We start from the raw sequence: 21613 nt of genomic DNA, 5'->3' as shown, positions 1-21613 counted from the left end.
CACACTGACGACTCAAGTTTGTGGTTCTATTTCTGGGTAGGGGCACAGGTCAAATTTCACAATATTCCACTGGAGGTCATTCATGAAGAGTTTTGGATTTCAACAGAGTCAGTCTGGCATGCCAGGACAAATGCCATTGCCACTTTCACTGTAGTCCTGTTATATCAAAATCTATTTTGCAGAAATGCAGCTTTACATTCATTTAAGGAGAGACCTGAGCCTCCAGTCAAAATCCGTTTTCTGAGAGATGAGGTGTGAAAAAGAACAAGAACGATATTCTGGAACATACTGCATATCAGCCAACTACACTGCTGGCCATTTTCAGTCCCCTCTTCTATGACTTTGCTACTCTAGAAGCAAAACCTGCCTGTTCCATTAAACATCTGGAGAGCTCTCTCTTGACGATAAAGGATGCTTTCAGCCCTAATATAACAGAGCGAGAACCGTACTGTAACTCTTGTTGATCACTGACTTTCTGAAATACTGAGAAGACACTGTCTAGAACACAATTTCAGTATTTGAGATGAAATCTTCTTGCTCTCTCCTTTCCTCCTTCTTTCTTCATTTATTTCCCCCCCACCTTCCCCTAAGCTCCCTCTCCCCTTTTTTCAACGTATTGGCTCAGATGACTGGAATAGAAGCGTGGGATTCTTAGGGAAAGCTTTTTGTGGTGTGGTTTAGTTCTGTGGCAAGATGGATCACTGACTATCACCAATACTTTGGGTAAGGAAAAAACAACAGGAGTACATGGGAACACCATGTGAAGAGGGAATGGCCTCCTTCCATGTACTATAATCAATCTTTGTTGGTCTGGGATTGGCTAATAAGATCAAAACTTCATCTTCGTTACCTGAGCCACTTTCTCTCTTGCAAGTCATCAGGATTTCTCCAAAGAGGGAGTTAATCTCCTCTCCAAAAATCTTGCAGCAATTCTCAGTGAGAAACTGCACCAGACTGGAAATCTGCAACAAAGCAAGAGGAGAGAGATGTTTTGTCACATCTTGCATTATTACATTCAGGGCAAACTCATCTTACAGAGGAGGAATACAAGCAAGCTACTCATCCATGAAGTGTTTAAAATAGTCTAAATGGAGGGGCTCTCCCCAGCAGACCATCCCCTGGTGGCCCAGCCCTGAGCTCTTGCCATAAGCCATCCCTGAGCTCTCTCAGGTGTGCTGAGCCAGGGCATGCAGGGATGTGGCTCTGCAGGTGATGAGGGAGCCATAGAGAGCAACGTGGCATCTCCTCAACAACACCCTGCCTTGTATGTTATACCCTGTCACTAGAATTATTTTTACCAAATGTTTCCCACATCATACCAAATTCCACCTTCTTCAGCAAAAGAGTAGCTGGTAGATGGCATTCATCCCATTATCTCTTTCCCTGACACCCACTACAGTCCTATCTCCTATCTACATCCCTCTGACCCTTGACTAGGGTCCAAATACTGCTGGTCTTTACACATATATCTTTTTCATTTTTACTCTGTCCTGTTCAAGGCCATCACAACTGGGGATCTTTTCAATGACAGAAGTCCTCTGCTAATGCACTGTGTATTTCTTTATGACCTCTCTCCCCTTTTCTCAGACAGATAATAATTATGGATTTATGAATGTTTCTGGAGCACTGGTAAGAGGATGAGAACTGATCTGAAGAGGTACCAACTATCTCACTTTGGTAACCAATAGGCTGTATAGGGATATGGTTATCTGTGTTTGCTACATTGTGGTGTCTCCTACCTTTTTTGTGAATTCACTTTCTATATCAGGAGTTGAGGAAGCAGGAGGCCAGAGCAGGCTGGGCGCAATGCAGATGGCAAGATTAAATGCATTCATCTGGTTCTCTTCAGATCGCATTTCTATGCCATGTAGTACTCCAAAGATGTAACGCAGGAGAACAACATTAGCTCTGGGGAGTTGCTCTATTAACCTGAAAGCATGTACAAATGTCATTCTTCAAATTACCGACTAGAAAAAGTAAAAACCTTGAAGATAACTCTGTATTTCATCTAAATTGCTTGACAGTTCACTGTTCACTGAACCAAAAAGTCCAGTTGTCACTACCCACCCTCTAGTTGCCATAGGTATGTATGTATGCACCATGCACCAGGTTCACTGGTGTACAAAGCTCTGTTCCCCATAACATAAGCTTTGCCCATTTTCTGCTTGGTATCATCTACAGAGTGGAGGCTTTCCTTGTCACTGAGCTCATGTTTCATTTACAATTCCATCTTCAAAACAGTCACTAACATTAGAGATGAATGTGGGAGAAAATATGAGGAATTGATTTTTGCTCCCCAGGACCTCCATTTTCCCTGTGGATAACTCTGGTTTTGGTATCAGGCAGAAATCCAGGTCTTGGACAGCAAGTTTATAAACATTGTACATGTTTCCCATGAAAGGATATTCCATTTGTTGGCATCCACAAAGCAGAAACGTATGACAAAAGAGAGTCAGAAATTTGCCCCATATAGGCTCTCCCTTAAATATATATGTGAGTTTAAATGCTCTGTCATATACAAAGGTATTTTAGCACTTATTTAAACTGGTGGATTTTTTAATTGCAAGTTTTGAGTGGAATGTTTGGGATTCTGCATTCTGGGATATCATTTTACAGAAGCAGAATACAGAGAATACGCGTAACTCTACCTTTGGATACTTTTTATCTTCTCTTCATTATTTCCTTGATCCATTACAGAGACCCATTTATCACAAAGCTGGGATGTCAAAATGCTGCCTGGGATGTTGCGAAGAAAATCCTTATCCAGAGAAAAGAAGAATAAAATGTGAACAGCTGTTCTGGAGGGTGGGAGGAAATAGGAAGAAGCAATGCAGATACAAGAGGATGTTTCAGTGGGGCAGCACTAACTGATAAGCATCTTGATCCACACAGCAACCAAAACCAGCAGAAAACTATCTCAGATAAAGAAGCACTTTGGATTATGCTAAAATGGAATTTTTTCCTGACCTGTCCTCACTCTTTCTTATCAACGGAGGTATTTGGATGCTTCATCTGCTGTTGGTGAACTGAAAAAAAACCCTGCAGTGGGTCTGGTTATTTTGATACTGTATGTCTGCATTTACTTATCACTTGAATTCATCCATAGCTCATTTGTTCCCCTCAGCTGACAACTTTCAACACCACCAGACCATACGCACTCCCAGCCTACCTTCCTCTGGGCACAGTCCCTTGTGGTAAAGGAATATTTACCCTGGTCAGGGTTAGTCTTCCAGCTCTTGTCTCCTAAAACCTCAAATAGCGGCAGGTAAACTGCTGCAGCTTGGAAAGAAGCCCAAATTCCTGCTTCTCAAGTCCCAAATCCCAGCTTCCACAACTAGTTAAGGTAAGGGAAGCTACGGTTTGTACAAATAACACATTCACTCTTACTATGATGCTGGCCCCTATACTCTTAAATGCACATCCTAAACCATCAGCAGCAATGCAATGGTATCTTACCCATGAAAACTTCTCATGTGGCAGCAAGAGAAATGCTTTTTTTGATATATTTATGGGTTTTTTTGTTTGTTTTTTTTTGTTTGTCCAAAGCAATGTTTGCTTCAGAATGAGGAGGGGATGATAACAATTTCTTTTAAGCTAAAAACTACACATAAACGGACACACTATAATAAACTGTGAGGACAGATATGCTCCTTATAGCTGACATTTTAGTGAAGGCTTGTGATGCTTTTTGCACAAGCAACATTGCTTTTAACATAGAAGTTTGTAGAAGATAATCAACGAGAAAATGAACTGAGATTTGTTGGGCAACATGATATACTAGCAAGGGTCTGAATAAAGAAACAGGACTGCAAATCTGCCTTTCTGGTATTTAACTGACTTTCAGGTGAGGCTAAGAGAATGATGTGAATGTGTCAGCCCACTATTCTTAATTGAGCCTACTAAGTCTTCTCCACTTGTTTGTGCCTAAGATCTGTGCTGCTCTCACCTGAGAAGGGAGAAAGGAACATTTTTCACATACCTTAAACAAAGATGCTGTCACAAAGATGGATTCACAGGCTAAGTCCACTTCAGCTCCTGAATCCAGCTTCTCCTTGAGCTCTTTGCAGGTTTTTGCACTTCCAGAGCGTCTGAAAATACCCTCGGTGGAAGGGCCTTCTTGGTACAGGAGGGAAAGCATATCCTAAACACAATTAAAAGGCAGAGAGGGTTTCTCAGAAACATGTTTTACCACTGTAATATTGTTTTACCAATTTGGTCACAGGCAAAAACCTCTGAGTCCTCAGAAAGTTCACACACAGGTCAGGGCTCTCCTCCAGACAATGCCAAGCTGTACAGCACAGCTATGGCCCGCAGTGCTGATTTTGGTACACATCCCTTCAAAAATACTGTGCCACCACTGCTGAGCACTGACCTCATGGACGATCTCCTCCAGGGTCTGGGTAAGTTTTAGCCAAGTCATACAAACAAATAAATGCTGTGGCATGGGAAAAGGCTATTGTCTACCTAATGCAGAGCCCTCTGCAGGAAGATAGATAAAAAACCCTCCCTGCTCACCAGCATGTTCAATCTCAGCACCGATCAGAGATGATTTCTGTTCCAACTGACACCCTGATGTCTGTAAAAAAGGAGATTTCACCTGCTTGGAAAGCGATTGTTTATATCCACCTGTACTTCTCCATCAGATCATTGCTGGATTATGCCCCTTCTGGGCTTTGGGAGCAGAACAGCACTCTGCAAACAGCTCAGGGCTGCTGGTGAGACCAGCTGTAAGGCTGGATTGGCTGCTGGCTCCTTTGGGCTGTCTCTCTGACATGCCCACCATCACCTCTCCAAAGATTTGCTCTAAGAAAGAGGTAATGGCTTCAAGCTGCAGCAGGGGACATTCAGTTTGGATATCAGGAAACAATTCTTCTCAGAGTGGTGAGGCAGTGGCACAGGCTGCCCAGGGAGGTGGTGCAGTCACTGTCCATGGAGGGGTTCAAGAAATGTGTGGATGTGGCACTGAGTGATGTGGTCAGTGGGTACAGTGGGGACAGTTTGACAGTTGGACGAGTTGATCTTAGTGGTCTTTTCCAACCTTAATGATCCTGCAGTTCTGTGATTCTAAGCAATGTGGGAGTTGTCACCTTTATCTCTTCTGAGGGAAAACACACGCACACAGTCTTTGTAACTATGTGCATGCACACACTGGTCTGAGGACTGAGTTATCAAAAGGCAAAGGAAGAAAAGGTACAAAAGGAGAGAGCCTGACATCACAAAACCAAGCCACTCTAGCAGTAATGGCTAAGCAGAGGCTTCTGGCTTCTCTCAGAGTCTGGTCCTGGCACACATTAATGCAGATATCTCTAATGGAAGCTGTATTTTTAATCTTTACTTTCTTAATGTTTCTTTCTTGCTCCTGTAGAAGTGGAAAGAAATGTGTGTGCAGCAGGAGCACCTCGCAAGGCAGCAGGACTCATGTCAGCATTTACATTTGTTTTGTGGGGATCTACAGCTCTGCTGACAAAACACCACTCTCGCTGCATAAACAAACACCTTTAAAATATATTTGGGATAAAATAGCCACAAGATCAAAGTTGGAAAAAAAAAGTAGTAAATCCAAAAGATTACACAAAGGAAGCTAATGGTGTAAGATAATTCAGTGAGGCAATGACTAACAGAGAGCCCTTCAGCTGTGAAATCAAGTTTGGAGCTTTGCAGCAGAGATATCAAATACGCCTGCAACATTCATTCCTAATATCTCCCTTCTCTTGCAGATAAATCCCACCTCATATCTCAGATGCAGTTTTCCATTCTCCAGAGATGCTGCATGAAATCAAAAGCAAGTTACATTTTGTGGCATAAACACAGTGTTCTAAGATTCAAACCACAAAACCTACCAAGCTCTGATTCTATCCTTAGTAACTCTGCACTTTCTTCAGATACAATTTGCCTAGTAGTTCTGTTTTGAAGAAATTTCCAAAATGCAGCTTTGGCTCCTCTCTCAAAGGGAGAGAAAGAGACACCAGGTCCTCATAGGGCTCATCTCTAGAGGGATTATTTAAATAGTGATAAAAATTTACACTGCCCCCTCAAAAGAAAATAGCAAACCCACGCTCTCAAAAGACCTGAAAAGTCCTGGTGTGATTCACTGTTCAGGAAATGATAAAGCAGCACATCAAGCACGAGCTTTAGAGACAAACACATCTGTTACTGTAAACTGATGTAACCCCATAGATTTCACATTGTTCCAGCTGGAAGCCAGTCTGCTGAAATAAAGTCCAATCCTGCAGGTCCATGGTGGGAATTGCTCCCTCCCTTTGGTAAACATTTCAATTGCTGCATCAACAACAGGATTCCTTCCTGACCCAAAATCACAGAACCACAGAATCATTCAGGTTGGAAAAGACCACTTATATCTTTCAGTCCAAACGTCAGCCCATCACTGCCATACCACTAACCATGTCCCTCAGTGCCACATCACCACATCTCTTGAACCCCTGTAGAGGTGGTGACTGCACCATCTCCCTGTGCCACTGCCTCACCACTCCTCCTGACTAAAAATGAGGACTCAGAGTGCTTGTCTGCCCTGGGGTGGGTGTCTTCAAGAAAGGCTCTGGAAAGGTTGGAGGGCAGGTGGCATTTCTGTGCAAGCATGGGCTGCCTATACTGGACAGCAGATATCACCTGCTCGTGGTTGGGAATTCTACAGAAACCTTACAAGTGATTTGAAAAGTATGCGTGAGTATGGTGTTTATTTGCACCACATAAGTGAGGATTTGGGAACCAGCCTTACAACATGGGCTATAGAGAAGCAGCAGCCCAGAGCAGTCACATGCTTCTCAAGCTGTCTGGCATTAACCAGGCCTGACCACAGTGTATGTTAAAAACCAAAGTTTTTGTTGGGAACCATAGATGAGGTTTCCTGCTGTTTTCTCTGCTTGAGTAATTGCGGTGTCCCATTTCCACAGCATCTCCGTGTTCTCATTGGCTGCACAAAGACATTCCACCACTGTAAGAGCCAGCCCTGTGCCTGGACTCACCAGGAGAGGCTTGGGCAGGTTGTCGTCCTCGCAGATGGCTGTTAGCAGCAGCCCAAAGAGCTTCCCAGGGGCAGCAGATGTCGAGGAGAGGGGAGCGTTGTCCAAGTGGGTGCCTGGGCCACGCCAGAAAGCCCAATTTATGATGGATCTTTTCCTTTTAAATGACTTCTGGCTCAAGTCTGTGAAAAGAGAGAGGTGTTTATTAGAAGAAATGCATTTCAATTCTAACTCCAGTATTTGTTTTGCAGTGGTTGCTGTGGTATCGAAGGAAAAAATGTCATGAACTGAACCAACATCCTGGCATCCGGCTTGGCCTAATCCACCATGTACATACCTGTGCGTGTGCGTGTGACTGCAGCCCAACCACGCTCTCAGGAGGATCACCAAGAGCCACACTGCACAGCCTGACCGCAGTGTCAGCACCTCAGCCTGAGCACTTTGCATATGGTTGGCCTGTGCTCAAGGCCTCATCTCCCATCTGTAGGTGTGAAACCACAGACCTTCTTTGGGACAAGTGCACACACAAGCACCACCAGCCTCCCCTTGGCTGACTGTCTGGAGGTACCCAACTTCCCCCAGCACTGTGATGAGCTTCTGCTGTTGTAGAGGGCAGAGGGTAGAACTAATACTTGCAGAAGGACAGATTGCAACATAATACCAGATTTTTCTCTCCTGTACTTTACTATGTGTGGTTTTTAGCCCAGGCAGTGATTTTTCTTATACATCATTCCAATCTGGAAGATCATGTTCCCTTAGGGAATGGGTGGAAGGCTTTTCTTTAGCGATTTACAGGATGAAAAGTTACAGTTTAACTCAAAATGTGAACATACCCATACTAAAGCCTGATGAAAAATTCCTTTCATAAAAAAATAATGAGGATATACATTTTAAGCAGCCCAAAGCTCCATGAAATATAAGCTTGGCAATGTCTATGGCTTTACTTGACACATCATGTTTTGGGAGAATATAAGTACAACTTTCAAAACAATAATTTTTCTTTCAGGTGAGCAGGGCATTTGCACATGACTATGGCTTGCTCCACTTAGAACTCCAGACACACAATCACAAGTATAGTTTGGTGTGGCTTTTTTCTGACAGCGTTGTGTATCTCAGCATGTCAAAATTAAGGAGAGATTCTATTTTAGAGGGGAAAAAAAAAAAAAAAGAGTAGCAGAAATGAAAGAAAAACAGTGTCAAAATAAGGAACTTTTCTCAGACTCATCTCTTGAAAGCCACGGCCCAAATGGACGATGTGAGCAATGGGTAACTGTGATTAAATGCAGCTCTCCTGGAACAGGAGGCAAAGCTGAATGGATGTTCTTCAGCACACCAGGACAGAAACCAACAAGTAATGCCAGGCAGCAAAATGCCACCTCACTTACAAAATCAACACACTGAGCAACAGAACTCATTCGTTTCCCATCCCTATTTCAAAGGGGGGGGGGGGGGGAAGTGTCAGGGTAAAGAGCAAATGCAAAGAGGAAGATGTACGTTTTCCCTTCTTGAATCTCTGCAGAGCTACATTTGGTGTACAGCCTGCTCCCAGCCAAGACAGATGCAAGTTATCACTCTGTGGAAGACACAGCTCCCATATGCAGACACCAGAGTGCACCCCAGGGCCTGCTATGGTGGGTTATTCTAACCCAGAATCAGAAAAAAAAGCAACACCACGTTGGCTGCCCATCTTGCTCGGAGCTCACAACAGGAGCCATCTGCCTAGGGATCATCTGGGCTCATATCTTACACACAGGGGATTCGGTTTCTTCATTGGCAGCATCTCAGTTGCACAAGTGCTCATTTCCTCTTCTCACAGACTAATCGGGAACTTCCAAAGAAAACCTCAGATCTGCTTAGAAACACAGTGTCCTTCCTGACCAAATCCTTTCAAACAGTTTTCAAAGACCTTCTTTCTGTATTGAGACCAACTCGCTGACAATTTGCTCTCTCTTTTACCAGACGACTAAATAACAATTTGGATGACAGACGAGTCACTGACAGCAGTCAGCTCTTTCAAGTCAAACTTAAGGCAAATTAGCATCTATGGTATTTTTTAGATGTGTACTCATGAGCATGACTTAATGGCCGTGTTCAGCAGCAAGGTGCTGGTTCTGTTATGTGTTGAAAAGCTGCAGGAGGGAAACATCGTGGTGTTCCCACACAGTAAATTCTTCTGTAGGTTTTTCAGCTATTCTGCCAGCACTGCTGACACAGCTACAGCAGCACAGTTGGTGTCCACACAGCTTCTTATCTCACAGGACAGCCAGTAGTCAGTCGTGTCACCACCCATACGGCCTCACGTGGTTCAGCTGAGCAGTTTCATAGAGTCATAGAATCATTTCAATTGGAAAGGACCCTTTAATGACCACCTGGTCCAACTCCCCTGCACTTAACAGGAACACCTACAGCTCCACCAGGTTTCCCAGAGCCCTGGGAAGCTTCCCCTTTGTGTGTCTGGTCCAGCAACACCAGTGCCAGGGGAGCTGATGTACCACAGATGATGGCAGTGGGGTGGCAGGAGGAGGATGGTCTTGGTGGCACAGAGTTGCTCAGCCTCACAAATGTGAGATCCTGGCCAGGGTAACATTTGGTTAAAAACTGTACGGTTCTGAACTTGCCAAGGGTGCATGCCATGTCTGTACTGTGGTTACAGGGAGAGGTGGCTGAAGATGCTGCTCAAACTTGGATTCCAAGTTTCTGGTTTTATCACGAAAAAGAAACAGAATATTGTTAGTGCTCAGGTAGCACCACCACCAGAAGAGCAACCACTTGCTGAGGAGCAGGGAAATCCTCTCCTGCCTGGGGTGAGTTTCTCTGGAGCAGGGAAGGAGGGTTACATAGTGTATGGGCATCAAAGAGTGGGCAAACAAACCCTCCTCCCTATAAATTACCCTATATGTGGTGCTGTGCCCAGTGGTCCCCCAGCAGTCCCACACTGCTTGGTTTGCTGACCTGAAGACAAGCCCAAAACCAAATCATAGCCTTAGCTAGCACAAAGACACCCTTCATCCTTTTCCAAAACCAAAACAGGTGAGAAAGTGGTGGGAAGAGCATGATGAACAGCAAGGTGATCTGGTTTGCAACAACCAGACCTACACACTACTCTAATCGGTTCGATCAGCAGAGGATGGAAGCAGGTAAGGCACAAGGACAAACAGCTTCTCCTCCAGCCGTGTGGCCCTGGCCCTCCTTCAGTTGTACAGGCAGCCCCAGTGCCAGCCTGGCCCCTTCCCACAGCTCAATCCGTGCTGCCGACATCACATCTGTGCTGATTTGCATTCCTATTTTCTCTTGCCAGTCAATGTCAGCTGCCAAGCGGGGCCTGTAAACCTAATTACACCCCTCTGCTAGATTGCCTCATTCTTGAAATATGCTGTGAAGTAATACATGATACAAATTACTTGGGGAGAGGGGGGTAAAGGAGTGTGGAAAGGAAATTAATTTATATAAAAACACAATCAATTTCCGGAACAATTTGTAACAGGTAATAATATTGCCTTGCTACGTTTAATTTCTCAAAACATTACAAATGGATTCTACTCATACATTTTAGGAGATCTTGGCTATTGGGGGCTGCAAATTATAACAGAGTGCACGTATATTATATTTATTGATATGGAGTCATTAATAGGGAAGAAGGGCAGAATACCCAACTATGCTTAGCGTGATAGCATGTGAAGCACAATAAGAACACACTGTGGGATGAATCCTTGTCACATGGTGTTTATAGCCTAACGCCCCAGCCTGTAAAGATCTGCCCATATGTTCTACCCGTGAGCAGTCACCGTATCGTTGACAACAAAGTGCAAAACAGAGAGCAGGTGCTCATATTTTTGCAGGACCAAGGCCAAAGGCAGGAGAAAATATTGCTGTCTTCACCTTACACAGGGAATAGTGAAATAAAGAAGCAGTATTCCCTCACTGCACCTAGGTACAGTGCCACAGAATCATGGAGGTAGAAAACCACTTAGATCTCCCAGTCCGACCATTAAGCCATCCCCATCGTGCCCACTAGTGATGACCCTCAGTGCCACACCTCCACACTTCTTGAACACTTCCAGGGACAGTGACCGCACCACCTCCCCGGGCATCCTGTGCCGCTGCCTCACCACCCTTCCCGAGAGGAAATTTTTCCTAATACCCAACCTGAACCTCCCCTTGCGCAACTTGACAGACATCTGCCCGCTGCTTCTCACTGCCCACCCTCCATCCCAGCACTCTATCTTCCCCCAGCCCTGCCAGGCCACGGGCAGGCTCTGCGTTCCGGAGGCAGCGGCAGACCACGTACCGTGCAGCGGTGGGCTCTCGGCCAGGCGGCTTGGCTTCAGCACAAACTGGCACTGCAGCTCCTGGGGCAGCTGCTCAGTCAGGAAGTAGCCCTGCAGCTGCCTGGGGCAGGCACAGTGCTTTGAGCCATGGGGCATCGCATCGCGGATGTGGCTCATCTTGATCCCAAAGGGATATTCGTGGCCTGTGCAAAAAGAAATTCCTGTCATGTGGGCTGGACTGGCTGGAGGCTCTCACAGCTCCCACCTACCTTGGAGGAAAAGCATTTTACATGCTGGCCACAGCAATTTCTCAATTACCTGAGAATTGTCACTTTTCTGCATGTTTACACTGGCATAAATAATACTTGGGCAGATATGGAGTCACTGCATTCAGGGTAACTAAGCATATGTAAAGCTGCCATCAGACCTTGTACAGCTGCATCACATAAAAGCCCATCAGTAGAACAGGAGTGACTGTTTGTGTGTTCAGTGTCTATTCTTTCTCTTGCTTTACATGTGACACTGAAGGTTTAGGTGCTGGTTTCTCATACAATTCTGTCAAGAAACATGATTCTGGGAGCAGTCACCTGTCACCTGAGTGTGCAAAACAAACAAAGTCCACTATGAAAGTGATGCTCCCTGCCTCTGCACGGTAATGAAGCCAGGAGAAACACAAGTGCACCTCCTGCCTGAGGCTGAGAGGAAGGAAACACAAGTCCTAGGGCTGCTGCAGGTGAGCTGCAATCAACGGCACCTTTTGGGACTGTGCAGAGGCAACTCATTTCTGGAGGAGCTTTCAAAACTGCCAGCAGAAAGACACGTTTTGAACTTGTCTAAACACATGGCAGCTAAAGCATATTAAATCTGATATGTATTAGTTAATTAAACTGGTTACCTTGTACTTAAATTTGAGGGCTGATAGTGGAAGTAAACCTATTTGAGACTGTAGGTAGGGTGAAACTGAAATGTAGTCAAACTGCTTCAAATGTGCACCCCTGATAAAAGCCAATAAAAGGTTTATCTGATAAACCTTTGTGTAAATATCAGGAACAGCATCAGTTGGATTCTTCTTTTACAAAGCTTGTACCTCAAACTTCCAGTGAGAGAGTGTCAGTTAGACAGGTCTGCCTCATCTCTAAATGCTCTGCTTCTGTATTTAAAACTACAAGTGGGATTTTACCTGGCTGAGCTACACATAATAGTCTACAAGACAATGTTTGGTACATTTCAAAGACAAAACAACATGCAATGTCCATAAGGTGTTCAGGTTAGACATTTCATACATATTACTGTTGTCTGACTACAGCAAAGCATTTGTAGCTTAGGATGCTTTAAGAAGGAATGCTAAGATTCACAGGAATTAGATTTGCAGGAGGAAAACAGAAATTCCATGATTTTTTCTTGTTCTAATTGTGTGTGAACTCTTATATAGCACAAGTAATGCTGGACTTTTGTGGGGGAAAGGTTCTTAATATTGGGAGGATTTATTCTCGGAGAATCACAGGCCAAAATCAAACCAGCCCATTTCATCACTTCTCAGCTTTGGGTTGGTTTCTGGTGACAGAATGTTTAGAAAAGCATTTTAGAAAGTGAATAAGAAATAAGAACAGTTTGCTCCTACTCAGAGGGGAGCTGCCAGCCGGTAAGAGAGTCATAGAATCATTGAGTTTGGAAAAGAACTCTAAGATCAAGCAGTCCAACCATCCTCATCGTGCCCAATGACCACATCCCTCAGTGCCACATCTCCACATTTCCCAAACCCCTCCAGGGACAGTGACTGCACCACCTCCCTGGGCAGTCTGTGCCACTGCATCACCACTCTTTCTGAGAAGAAACGTTTCCTAATACTCAATCTGAACCAACCCAGTGCAACCTGAGGCTGTTGCATCTTGTCCTAACACTAATACAGATCTGCAGAAACACAGGTCTGCAAAGGCCCACTGGAATCAGGTGAGCTGTGGAAGCACAGAACATTTCTCAGAACTCTGCTGAGCTGAACTGAGGAGGAGAGGAGAGTAAACAATGCTATGGGACTGTAGGAGGAAATATGGCAAAGCTGGAGCAGCTCCATGGGAGGAGGCAGCTGAGGGGAGAGGTTGGCTCTGGGAAAGACAGAGGCTTGTGCAGCCAAAAATAGCAAAAACAGAGCAGGAATAAATGAGCTTTTTCTGTCTCTGTGAATGTGACACAATCAGACACGTTGCTCATCAGAATTAAGGATCAGCATCTGCTTAGCTCCCTAAACAGGCAAACTTGGTGACAGGGAAATAAGAGGAAGAAAGGGGAAAAAAGCAGCCCAAAAAACAGAAGAGGAAACTGCACATCAGTATTCTCTGCATTTCTTGCTTCCTTCAGCACTAAAAACAATGAGTGAAAGCTGAAAAATAAGATGATGTCACCAACATACCAATGAGAGGGTATGGAGCGTCTTCTCTTCCTGAAATCACCCACAGCTTGTAGTCTTTCTCAGAGCCCTGTGGAAGCAAAATCAAGAATAAGTTTGCCAGCCACTACAAATAAGTTCGTGTCAGGTTTCTCACAATATAACCATAACCTGCACCTTGCCACTGACATCAGTGGAGCCCCATTTATTTCCACAGTGCCTGAAGTTGCTACCATGCAAGTTTCTGAATTCTCTACCATGGGGAATTCAGCCCCTCACCTGCAGCCATCCCAGCTGGTACCCAAGGGACTTGTGGCACTCAGCACGCAGCCTTGTATGCCCTGCTGTGCAGGTGCTGGGAGTGTAAGGGCTCAGGAGCATTGGATGCTGCTCTAAGGCTGCGGAACCCTCCTTCATAATGCACAGTGGGGAGGATAAATTTACATCAAAGGAGACAATTTCCAGAAGATTGGAGAATGTGAGCAACTTTAGGCAAAGCCTGTAAAACTGCTGATTTGAAAGCACATTCTACATATTGCCCTTAGCGTAAATACACGAGTCAATGTAACAGCTTACTTGAAGGAGGTGAATAGCACGTTATTTCAGATATGAAAGCGAGGCAATAGAGACAGAAAGAATGCCATTTAATACTAACCACTTCCAGAAGGAAAGGCAGCAGTGAAGTGGATAACTACATTGTATGAAACGCGAACTACTGCACCTTAAATGCCTTTTCAGTGAGGATAATTAAAGCCTAAAAGTTCCCTGGCTACAAAAGATGATAAATACCCCAAAGCCGAATTAAGCTCAACAATTAAATCCTACCTCTTTGTAAACAGATTTGCCCACTGTTAGGTACTGTCTGGACCTTAATGCAGTGTCCCAGAGCTCCTGAGACTCTCCTGTTTGCTGCACACGCCCACTATAGTGCCAATACACCCCATAAAGACCATGCGGTTCGCTCGCTGAGTGACAGAGCTCTCTGGGCAATATTAGCACTGTTGTTAAGTCAGCTAGCAGGAGGCAGAAGGAAAATAAATAGGCTTTGGAGACATCTCTGGTGCCTCAGGGCAAGCTGCCAGGAGCAAATAAATACAGCTGAGGAGCACAAGAACAGTATTTACTTTTCCTTTTAAATATATATATATATATGAAGGGGTTAGTTACTGGGAAGAGGGGGCAGGGAAGGAGAAGAGCCAGGCAGGGCTCATCTCCTGATTGCAAATGTCCTTTATGGGCTTTATGAGGCTGTTCCAGAAAAAGCAGTGAGTGTACCTACGGAGCTGGAGAGCCCAAAGCCCTTCTGTCTGTTCCCCTTGAACATCTGGGAGAAAGGCTCAATGTCATTTTGTGAGAACTGGTTGTCATTTTATCAGAGAAACCAGAGGGAAAAACCCCGATGCATGAAAACAGAGTGAGCTCAGACAAAGTAACATGAACCACACAACATGGGGAATGTAGTTTTTATAACTGCTATTGAAAAGTCATAGAGCTCCTTTCAAGTGGTTCTCTCTGGACATGAAAAGCCCCTCGAGATGGTGCATAAGGAAAAGCTCCCTCGCAGTCAGATCAATCCTTTGGGGGAGCTGGGTGATATATAGACTGCAGCTTAATTTATTTAGCTCATCTGATTTTATTGCTAATCTGATCATCTGCCACTAATGAAAAAGGCTTTATGCTATGCAGATGCAGTGAAGAGATGCAATATATTACTCTGAGCAAATGATTCCATGGGCAAGATTGTACATCTTGCAGAAGGCTTTCTCTTTTTTTTTCTACTTGAAATAAGATTGTAAAGAGGAGGAATGGCTTGACAGTGCTACATGCAAAAGAACACAGAGCTGCACCAAAGCAGCTCCTCCTCCCATGCACCCCAAACAAAACAGTCTTTTTTAGTAACACCATCTTCCTGATTTTTCTGTAAAAGAAATGAGAAAATGCAAACGACATCCATGAAATAGGCAAAAATGAAATATACTGTGATACAGAATCGCAGCTGTAACATAGTGTGGTCTTCATTCTTGACATAGACTGGTTCAGTCTTAGGCAGTTTCAGACTGTTGCTTCAATTGGATGAATTCAGATTCTGTGTGATCACTTGGTTACTCTCTTCTCACATGATACCAAAGATCTGTGGGTGTTTACAGGGTCTGATCTGGACATGCAAAAGCAGCGCTTGTGCCTGTAATCTGGGGACATAGCTGACCATGCATTTCTGCATATTATGAAACTGACAGACAAGCAGGTCAGCAGGTTTCCTGCTCACAATGAAGTACACAAAAGGAGCTGCATCGAACTCACTTTTTTTGTATCAAGATTCTCCTCTCACCTATCAGCAAAATGGATTTAAAAGCAACTTCAAACACAACTTATTCATCACAGGGATGGGAGACTTATCCAACACTTTTAAGGTGTTTGATGATCTCTGGAGGTCTGTATATTAGCGAAGTATCGCTTAATTCCAACGACACTGAATTGCTAATGATAAAGGCTTTGATTTATGTTCACATCCTAAGTCTTGGAAAAGGTGCAAGAGAAGATTTGATGATTAAAAGCGACTCATTAAGACCAGTGCAAGTACTCACAGAAATTCCCAGCTGCTGCAGGGCCATGAGAATGACATCATTGGCTGTATCAACATTGGTTACATTTAGGGTTTTTGACTGCAAACAGAGAAAAAGGAGAAAGGCAAAATGGCATTAAAAACTGGATTTGCACAGAGTATCTGAAGTCCAATAACTGCATGATTCATTGCCAAAACAAAGGGGAGTTAAAATTTTGCTGAATAAGGAAGTTATACTGCAGAGAAAGACCCAGCTGCCTGAGACAGAGGTCTGACTCCTCTGCCTTGTCACACACTGCCTGTATTCGCTCCCTGCTTCCCCGAGAGCTCCATCAGAAGGGCACAGTGCCATGATTCCTGGGGACGAGATGCATGCATGTCCCCTTTGAAAATAAAAGAAACATTTCAGTGCTTTTCAGGCTTCATATCAATTGTAAATCACTTCCTTCCCTTTCTATTGAAGAACTCCTGGTAAGAGCACACTGTACATAGGCTGTTCTCTATATTCTTTGCCGCTTTCTATATAGTCTTCTCAAAACTAGATCTGGCTTAATACCAGAAACACTTCCTCTTGGGAATGTGTCCTCCAGTTAAAAACATTGCCCCTCCAGCACAGTAGCAGTAAAGAAGAACAAAGTGGGCACAAAGGCCCGTTTTCTACACAGCAATGGCAAGACTCAGCACCTGCTGCCCAGAGCCAGGCCTCCTCCTGAACCATGGGATGTTGCTATGCACTATCATGCTGCACGTCACACATTTCAGGATTAACAACTCCATTCCCATCCCTGCTGCAGTGCACAGCACCACTGCAATCACCTTGCATAGCGGAAAAGCAGGTGGGGAGAGCATGTCCAGAACACCTTTTCTCAAACCTCCCAATGTCCCAAAGGAAGGGCGGCGGGGAGGGGGAGGAGGGTGCAGAACCAGGATGTCAGTGTCCCTGCCCATCCCAGGACAGTTTGCTGTAGCCTGCAGCTCCGTGCAGCACATCAATTTTATGCTGGCCATGTGATGTTTAGGTGAAACAGCCGCCTGACATTCTGCATTTAGACAAGATCTGAGCTGTACAGTGTGTAAGTCCCTGATGGTAACAAGCTGCCATGGCAATCAAATGAAAGTAGTGAGAGTATTCTACATCTTGCTTGAGGACATATCTGAATGCTCATACCATAAAAAATTTAACATTTGCCCAAAGCACTGACATCTGGCTCTCAGCAGTAGGTCAGCACATTTGCATAAGTTTTGCTCTGGGCTAGAATATAATAAAACGGTTTATGCCTTGTGTTTACCCTTCCCTACCCTCCAAAAAAGAGAAATATTTCTCAGGCATCCCCAGCTGCTGTAGTACAGGCAGCAGAGTGCCATAAGAACTATTTGCATCACTAAGTTTCCATCTGCTCCTCCTCATCTGCTTTATTACTGGTAACGGCTAGGCTGCAGTGTGTCATTTCTAGGACCAAGATCCATTTCTAGGATCAGGAAACTGTATTTGGCACATGAATTAACTACAGCAAAGGAGAAAAGATATCCAAAATCCCCCCAAACAACCGTGGAACAAGAGTGCAACATCGGGGTGCAGGTGTGCTTTATAGACATTTACACCTGAGCCCACCTTGATCTGCAGTCCTTCATTTGGAATACCACAATTATTGTTCATTAACATTTCTCTTAGCAACTCAGCAATTCTATTACAATTCACTTTGACAGAGATTTTCAGAATAAGGCGGAATTCTTTATGTTTCTGTCACTGCCAAGTACAGAATTCAGTGTTGAGCAAAGACATCCAATGAAGTCTAACTGCGGTGAAAACTTCTCACATTCCTGAAAACGCTCTTTGTGCTTCTGAGCATGAGATACGTGTCTTAAAAGTACCATTAGAAGGAAAGGACAAATGTCAAAGAAGCAGAGGGAGAATGGATGGATTACCACTGAATGCCAGCACATCACTGGGGGAACTGCCTACCTACAAGGATTTTGTTTAAAATGGTAAAAAATGGCTTGGAAAAAAAGATGCAAATCACTCTGTAGACAGTCTTTCTCTACCAACTTCCTTTGTGCCCACAATGTACCAACATCCCCGAGCTGATGAAAACCACATTTAGGGCAATTTCAGAGTGTTCATGTACACAGCTTTACAGATTTATGATCATTATAAACAATAAAACACATTGCAGCATTGCAGAATTGAATGAAGGCAGCTGTGAGTTTAAATCAGTTTTAAAAGCAAAAAAAAAAAAAAAAAAGGAACACTGTACTTGCATTTCTGAAAATGTTTATGCATGAATTCATTTAGATATGGTTTGGGGGGGGTTAAACTCTAAAGTCTTTAGCTTGTGTGTTGGACCCAGTATTTCTAATCAAAGAATCATTAAGGTTGGAAAAGACTGCTAAGATCATCCAATCCAAACATCAGCCCATTCCCACTGTGCCCACTGACCACATCCCTCAGTGCCACATTTCCACATTTCTCGAACCCCCCCACGGATGGTGACTGCCTCACCACTCTTCCTAAGTAGAAATTGTTCCTAATATCCAACCTGAACCTCTTCTGGCACAAACTGAGGCCATTCCCTGTCATCCTCTCACTGTTACCTTGGAGAAGAGGCCAACCCCTTCCTTACTAAGAACACTGTCTTTTAAAAAGAACTCACTCAGTAGAGACAGGAAACACACACTTGAGGGCCGCATATGCTATGTCTTCTAGAGGGGGTTAGATCCTTAAAGGAGGCTGTAACCCAAAAGAACCCTCCCATCCCTGACATGCACAGGATTTACAGATGATGTGGATTTATACCCCTAGATTAGCTCAAGAGCACTTACATATGCACAGGTTCCAACATCCTTTGCAATGATCTTCAGAGGAATGCTTTTAGGATAGTCTTTTTCTTTCTCTTCCCTTATTCGACTGCCAAAACAAATGCAAAACAAGTGAATATTTAATATAGTAAACATAAAGACCAACATTTAAATAGCAATCAAGCAGAAACCACGTAGGAAGATCATTTTCATATCTATTGCAATAGAAAGACCTCAGAGAAAAGGAAAGCCTCCAGCATGTTCTGACCATAGTACCTAGAAATACCCCGCTGTGTCCAAGTTGCTACACTGCAGAAATCAGTGTAAACAGCAGAAGAACCAGATTTAAAATCCACACGTAGACTTCCCAGCAGTTTTCATTTTAAAGAGCCCATCAACATGGCATCATTCTGCTTTAGAATCACAGAATCACAGAACTGTTTGAGTGGGAAGGAACCCTTAAAAGCCACCTAGCCAGACTCCCCTGCAGTGAACAGGGACATCTGTAGCTCAGTCAGGTCATGGCATAACTCAGTGATTATTTGAGAACATGACAACTACTTATGAAGGATGTGAATTCCTGATCAGTTATTGCACAGGAGGGTCTATACAGCTAGGCCTAACTATGAAGAACGGGATGCAGCAAAGTCAGGACAGTTTTAAACAGAAATGCAGATAAAACTACTAATCACTGTAATGTCTCAGGCTGTACCATCAGCTTCTGCTGAAATCATTTACAGTTCATCATCCAGAACAGTGAAAGAGACTGAACAGGAGAAGAGTGAATTATAAATCACCCCCAGGAGGGATGACTTGAACAGCCCTGTGAACTGCAAAGAATGAAATAAAGTTTAGGCGTAGAGAAAACAAAATCACCTTAGTAGTATTCTGTTCAAAACGTTGACTGAAATGAGGTCTCTGTTTACCCAGACCCTTGTGTATATCCTCTGACTTAGGCTACATTTCATACAACTGAAGTTAGCCCCACTGCACTGCACTGCCATGAACTGCAGATAGGTTAGAACAGGGGATTCGGAGCTGGGCTTTGTTAGATGCCATCAATTTCAAAAGAGCCACAGTCTCAACTAGAGTGAAGGTGGCAATGTATACTTAACAGTGAAGGAAAGAAAATACATTACAAATAGCTGCCGTTTTCTGTTGGGCCATGGGCAGCAACAGGGAAAAGAGTTTTCCTCCTTGAGTAGTAACTGGTGCACAAAGGGCACATGCAGCTCTCAGCAGGGAGAAGGTGTGGAATGACTTTTTCCTTTCTTTGGAAGAGCTTCTATAATTATGGCATTTGTACCATTATTTAGGAATCACTGGTCTAGATGGCTGGGAACTTTTTCAGTGCCTTCAAAGACTCTATAATAAAGTACCTTTGCAAAAAGGAGAGCCATGTTTCCTTCTGCTCTGCAGACCTGTAAGAATTGAAGAAAAAGAGAGACAAATCAGCTGTCATTCTGATAGCAAAAGAGCCCGTGTGCAAACCACAGAGAAATGGATTGCTTCTTGGTTGCAAGTGCCACAAATACATACCAAAAATAAAAGGCTTTTTGAAATTTGAATGAAAAACCTGTTTCCCTGCAAAATCAACAGGAAAGGCTGCCAGGGAGATCAAAAGCCCCTGTTGTTATCTTGATCACAGAAATCAAAGCTTTACTGTGAATTCAGATAGGAACTGATGTCCAAAGAGAAGAGCACTCTGCTTAAAAATGATAACTTAATTTAAAAGTATAAAGGTATTTCCTAAGGTATATAGGTTTCTTTCTATTTCTGCCATTTATCTTCTCATTTACTACTTGGCTTACCACCAAATTACAACATACACATATAAACTGCTTCACTCAGAAATGCTTAACTTTGTACTTTTTAACACCTGTCTTGTTTCAACACTTTCAAGGATACAAACCTACCCGGGTAAATGCAGCTAATAACAGGACAGCACAAGGAATTTAACCTAATTTTGTGCCAACTTCCTTGATCCAAATCCTGTCCCAGATGGAGTAGCTGCTATTCCCTCTGCTACTTATGCAAATCAGGTTCTTCATATTGTCAGAGCAGGCATTTAGGGAACTACAAATCTACTGAATGATGCCGCTTCAGGGGCACGCACTTCACAAACACTGTGACTGTGATTCTGCTTTGGCTGCTTCAGCTCTGTAGGATATGCAATCTGTGGACTCACACATGGTGTTTTAGATTTTCTATGTGCTTCCAGACGTAAAACAATTTCCCTTTTATATATCTCTGATTCTGGATTGCTGCTATTGCTTTCATACTCTCCTAGTTTCTGATAGCTATAAAGAACCACACACTGTCTCCAGATCAAAGCTCATGTTTATTGGCAGGAGTTCGATTAAAAATCAATAGAAAAATTCAGTTTTGTTTCAGGATTATTAAGCCAGGAAAAAAAAGTCAAAGCAGAACAAACATCTCAACAAAGAACAGTTTGTGCACAGCACTCTGTGTGGATATCTGTGGATATGAACAACGTGACACAGAAATCAAGCCACACGTGTCAGCTTTTGCTCTCTGAGGGTAAAGAGGAAAATGCATTTTCCAAGTCACAGCCACTGTCTGGGATTTAAGGGTGACAGTGCACTCCCTCACCCACAGTGAG

General features: G+C 43.7%; 1 protein-coding gene across 2 annotated transcripts in view; it reads right to left on the bottom strand.

The window, feature by feature from the left end:
* ARHGAP20 (Rho GTPase activating protein 20) overlaps positions 1-21613 on the bottom strand; it is a 58305-nt gene that overhangs the window by 3304 nt on the left and 33388 nt on the right. For both annotated transcript variants that reach the window (XM_015852194.1, XM_015852195.2), the window contains 10 exons: positions 20370-20411; positions 19015-19099; positions 16217-16294; positions 13656-13722; positions 11269-11451; positions 6984-7162; positions 3980-4141; positions 2649-2758; positions 1740-1929; positions 851-962 (listed from right to left, as the gene is read on the bottom strand). In XM_015852194.1, the coding sequence (XP_015707680.1) occupies positions 851-962; positions 1740-1929; positions 2649-2758; positions 3980-4141; positions 6984-7162; positions 11269-11451; positions 13656-13722; positions 16217-16294; positions 19015-19099; positions 20370-20411 (1208 nt within the window). The remainder of the gene's footprint in view (positions 1-850; positions 963-1739; positions 1930-2648; positions 2759-3979; positions 4142-6983; positions 7163-11268; positions 11452-13655; positions 13723-16216; positions 16295-19014; positions 19100-20369; positions 20412-21613) is intronic.

This window comes from Coturnix japonica, chromosome 1 (genome assembly GCF_001577835.2).
Source record: "Coturnix japonica isolate 7356 chromosome 1, Coturnix japonica 2.1, whole genome shotgun sequence".
Lineage (NCBI taxonomy): Eukaryota > Metazoa > Chordata > Aves > Galliformes > Phasianidae > Coturnix > Coturnix japonica.
This window is presented reverse-complemented; position numbering and strand designations above follow the sequence as displayed.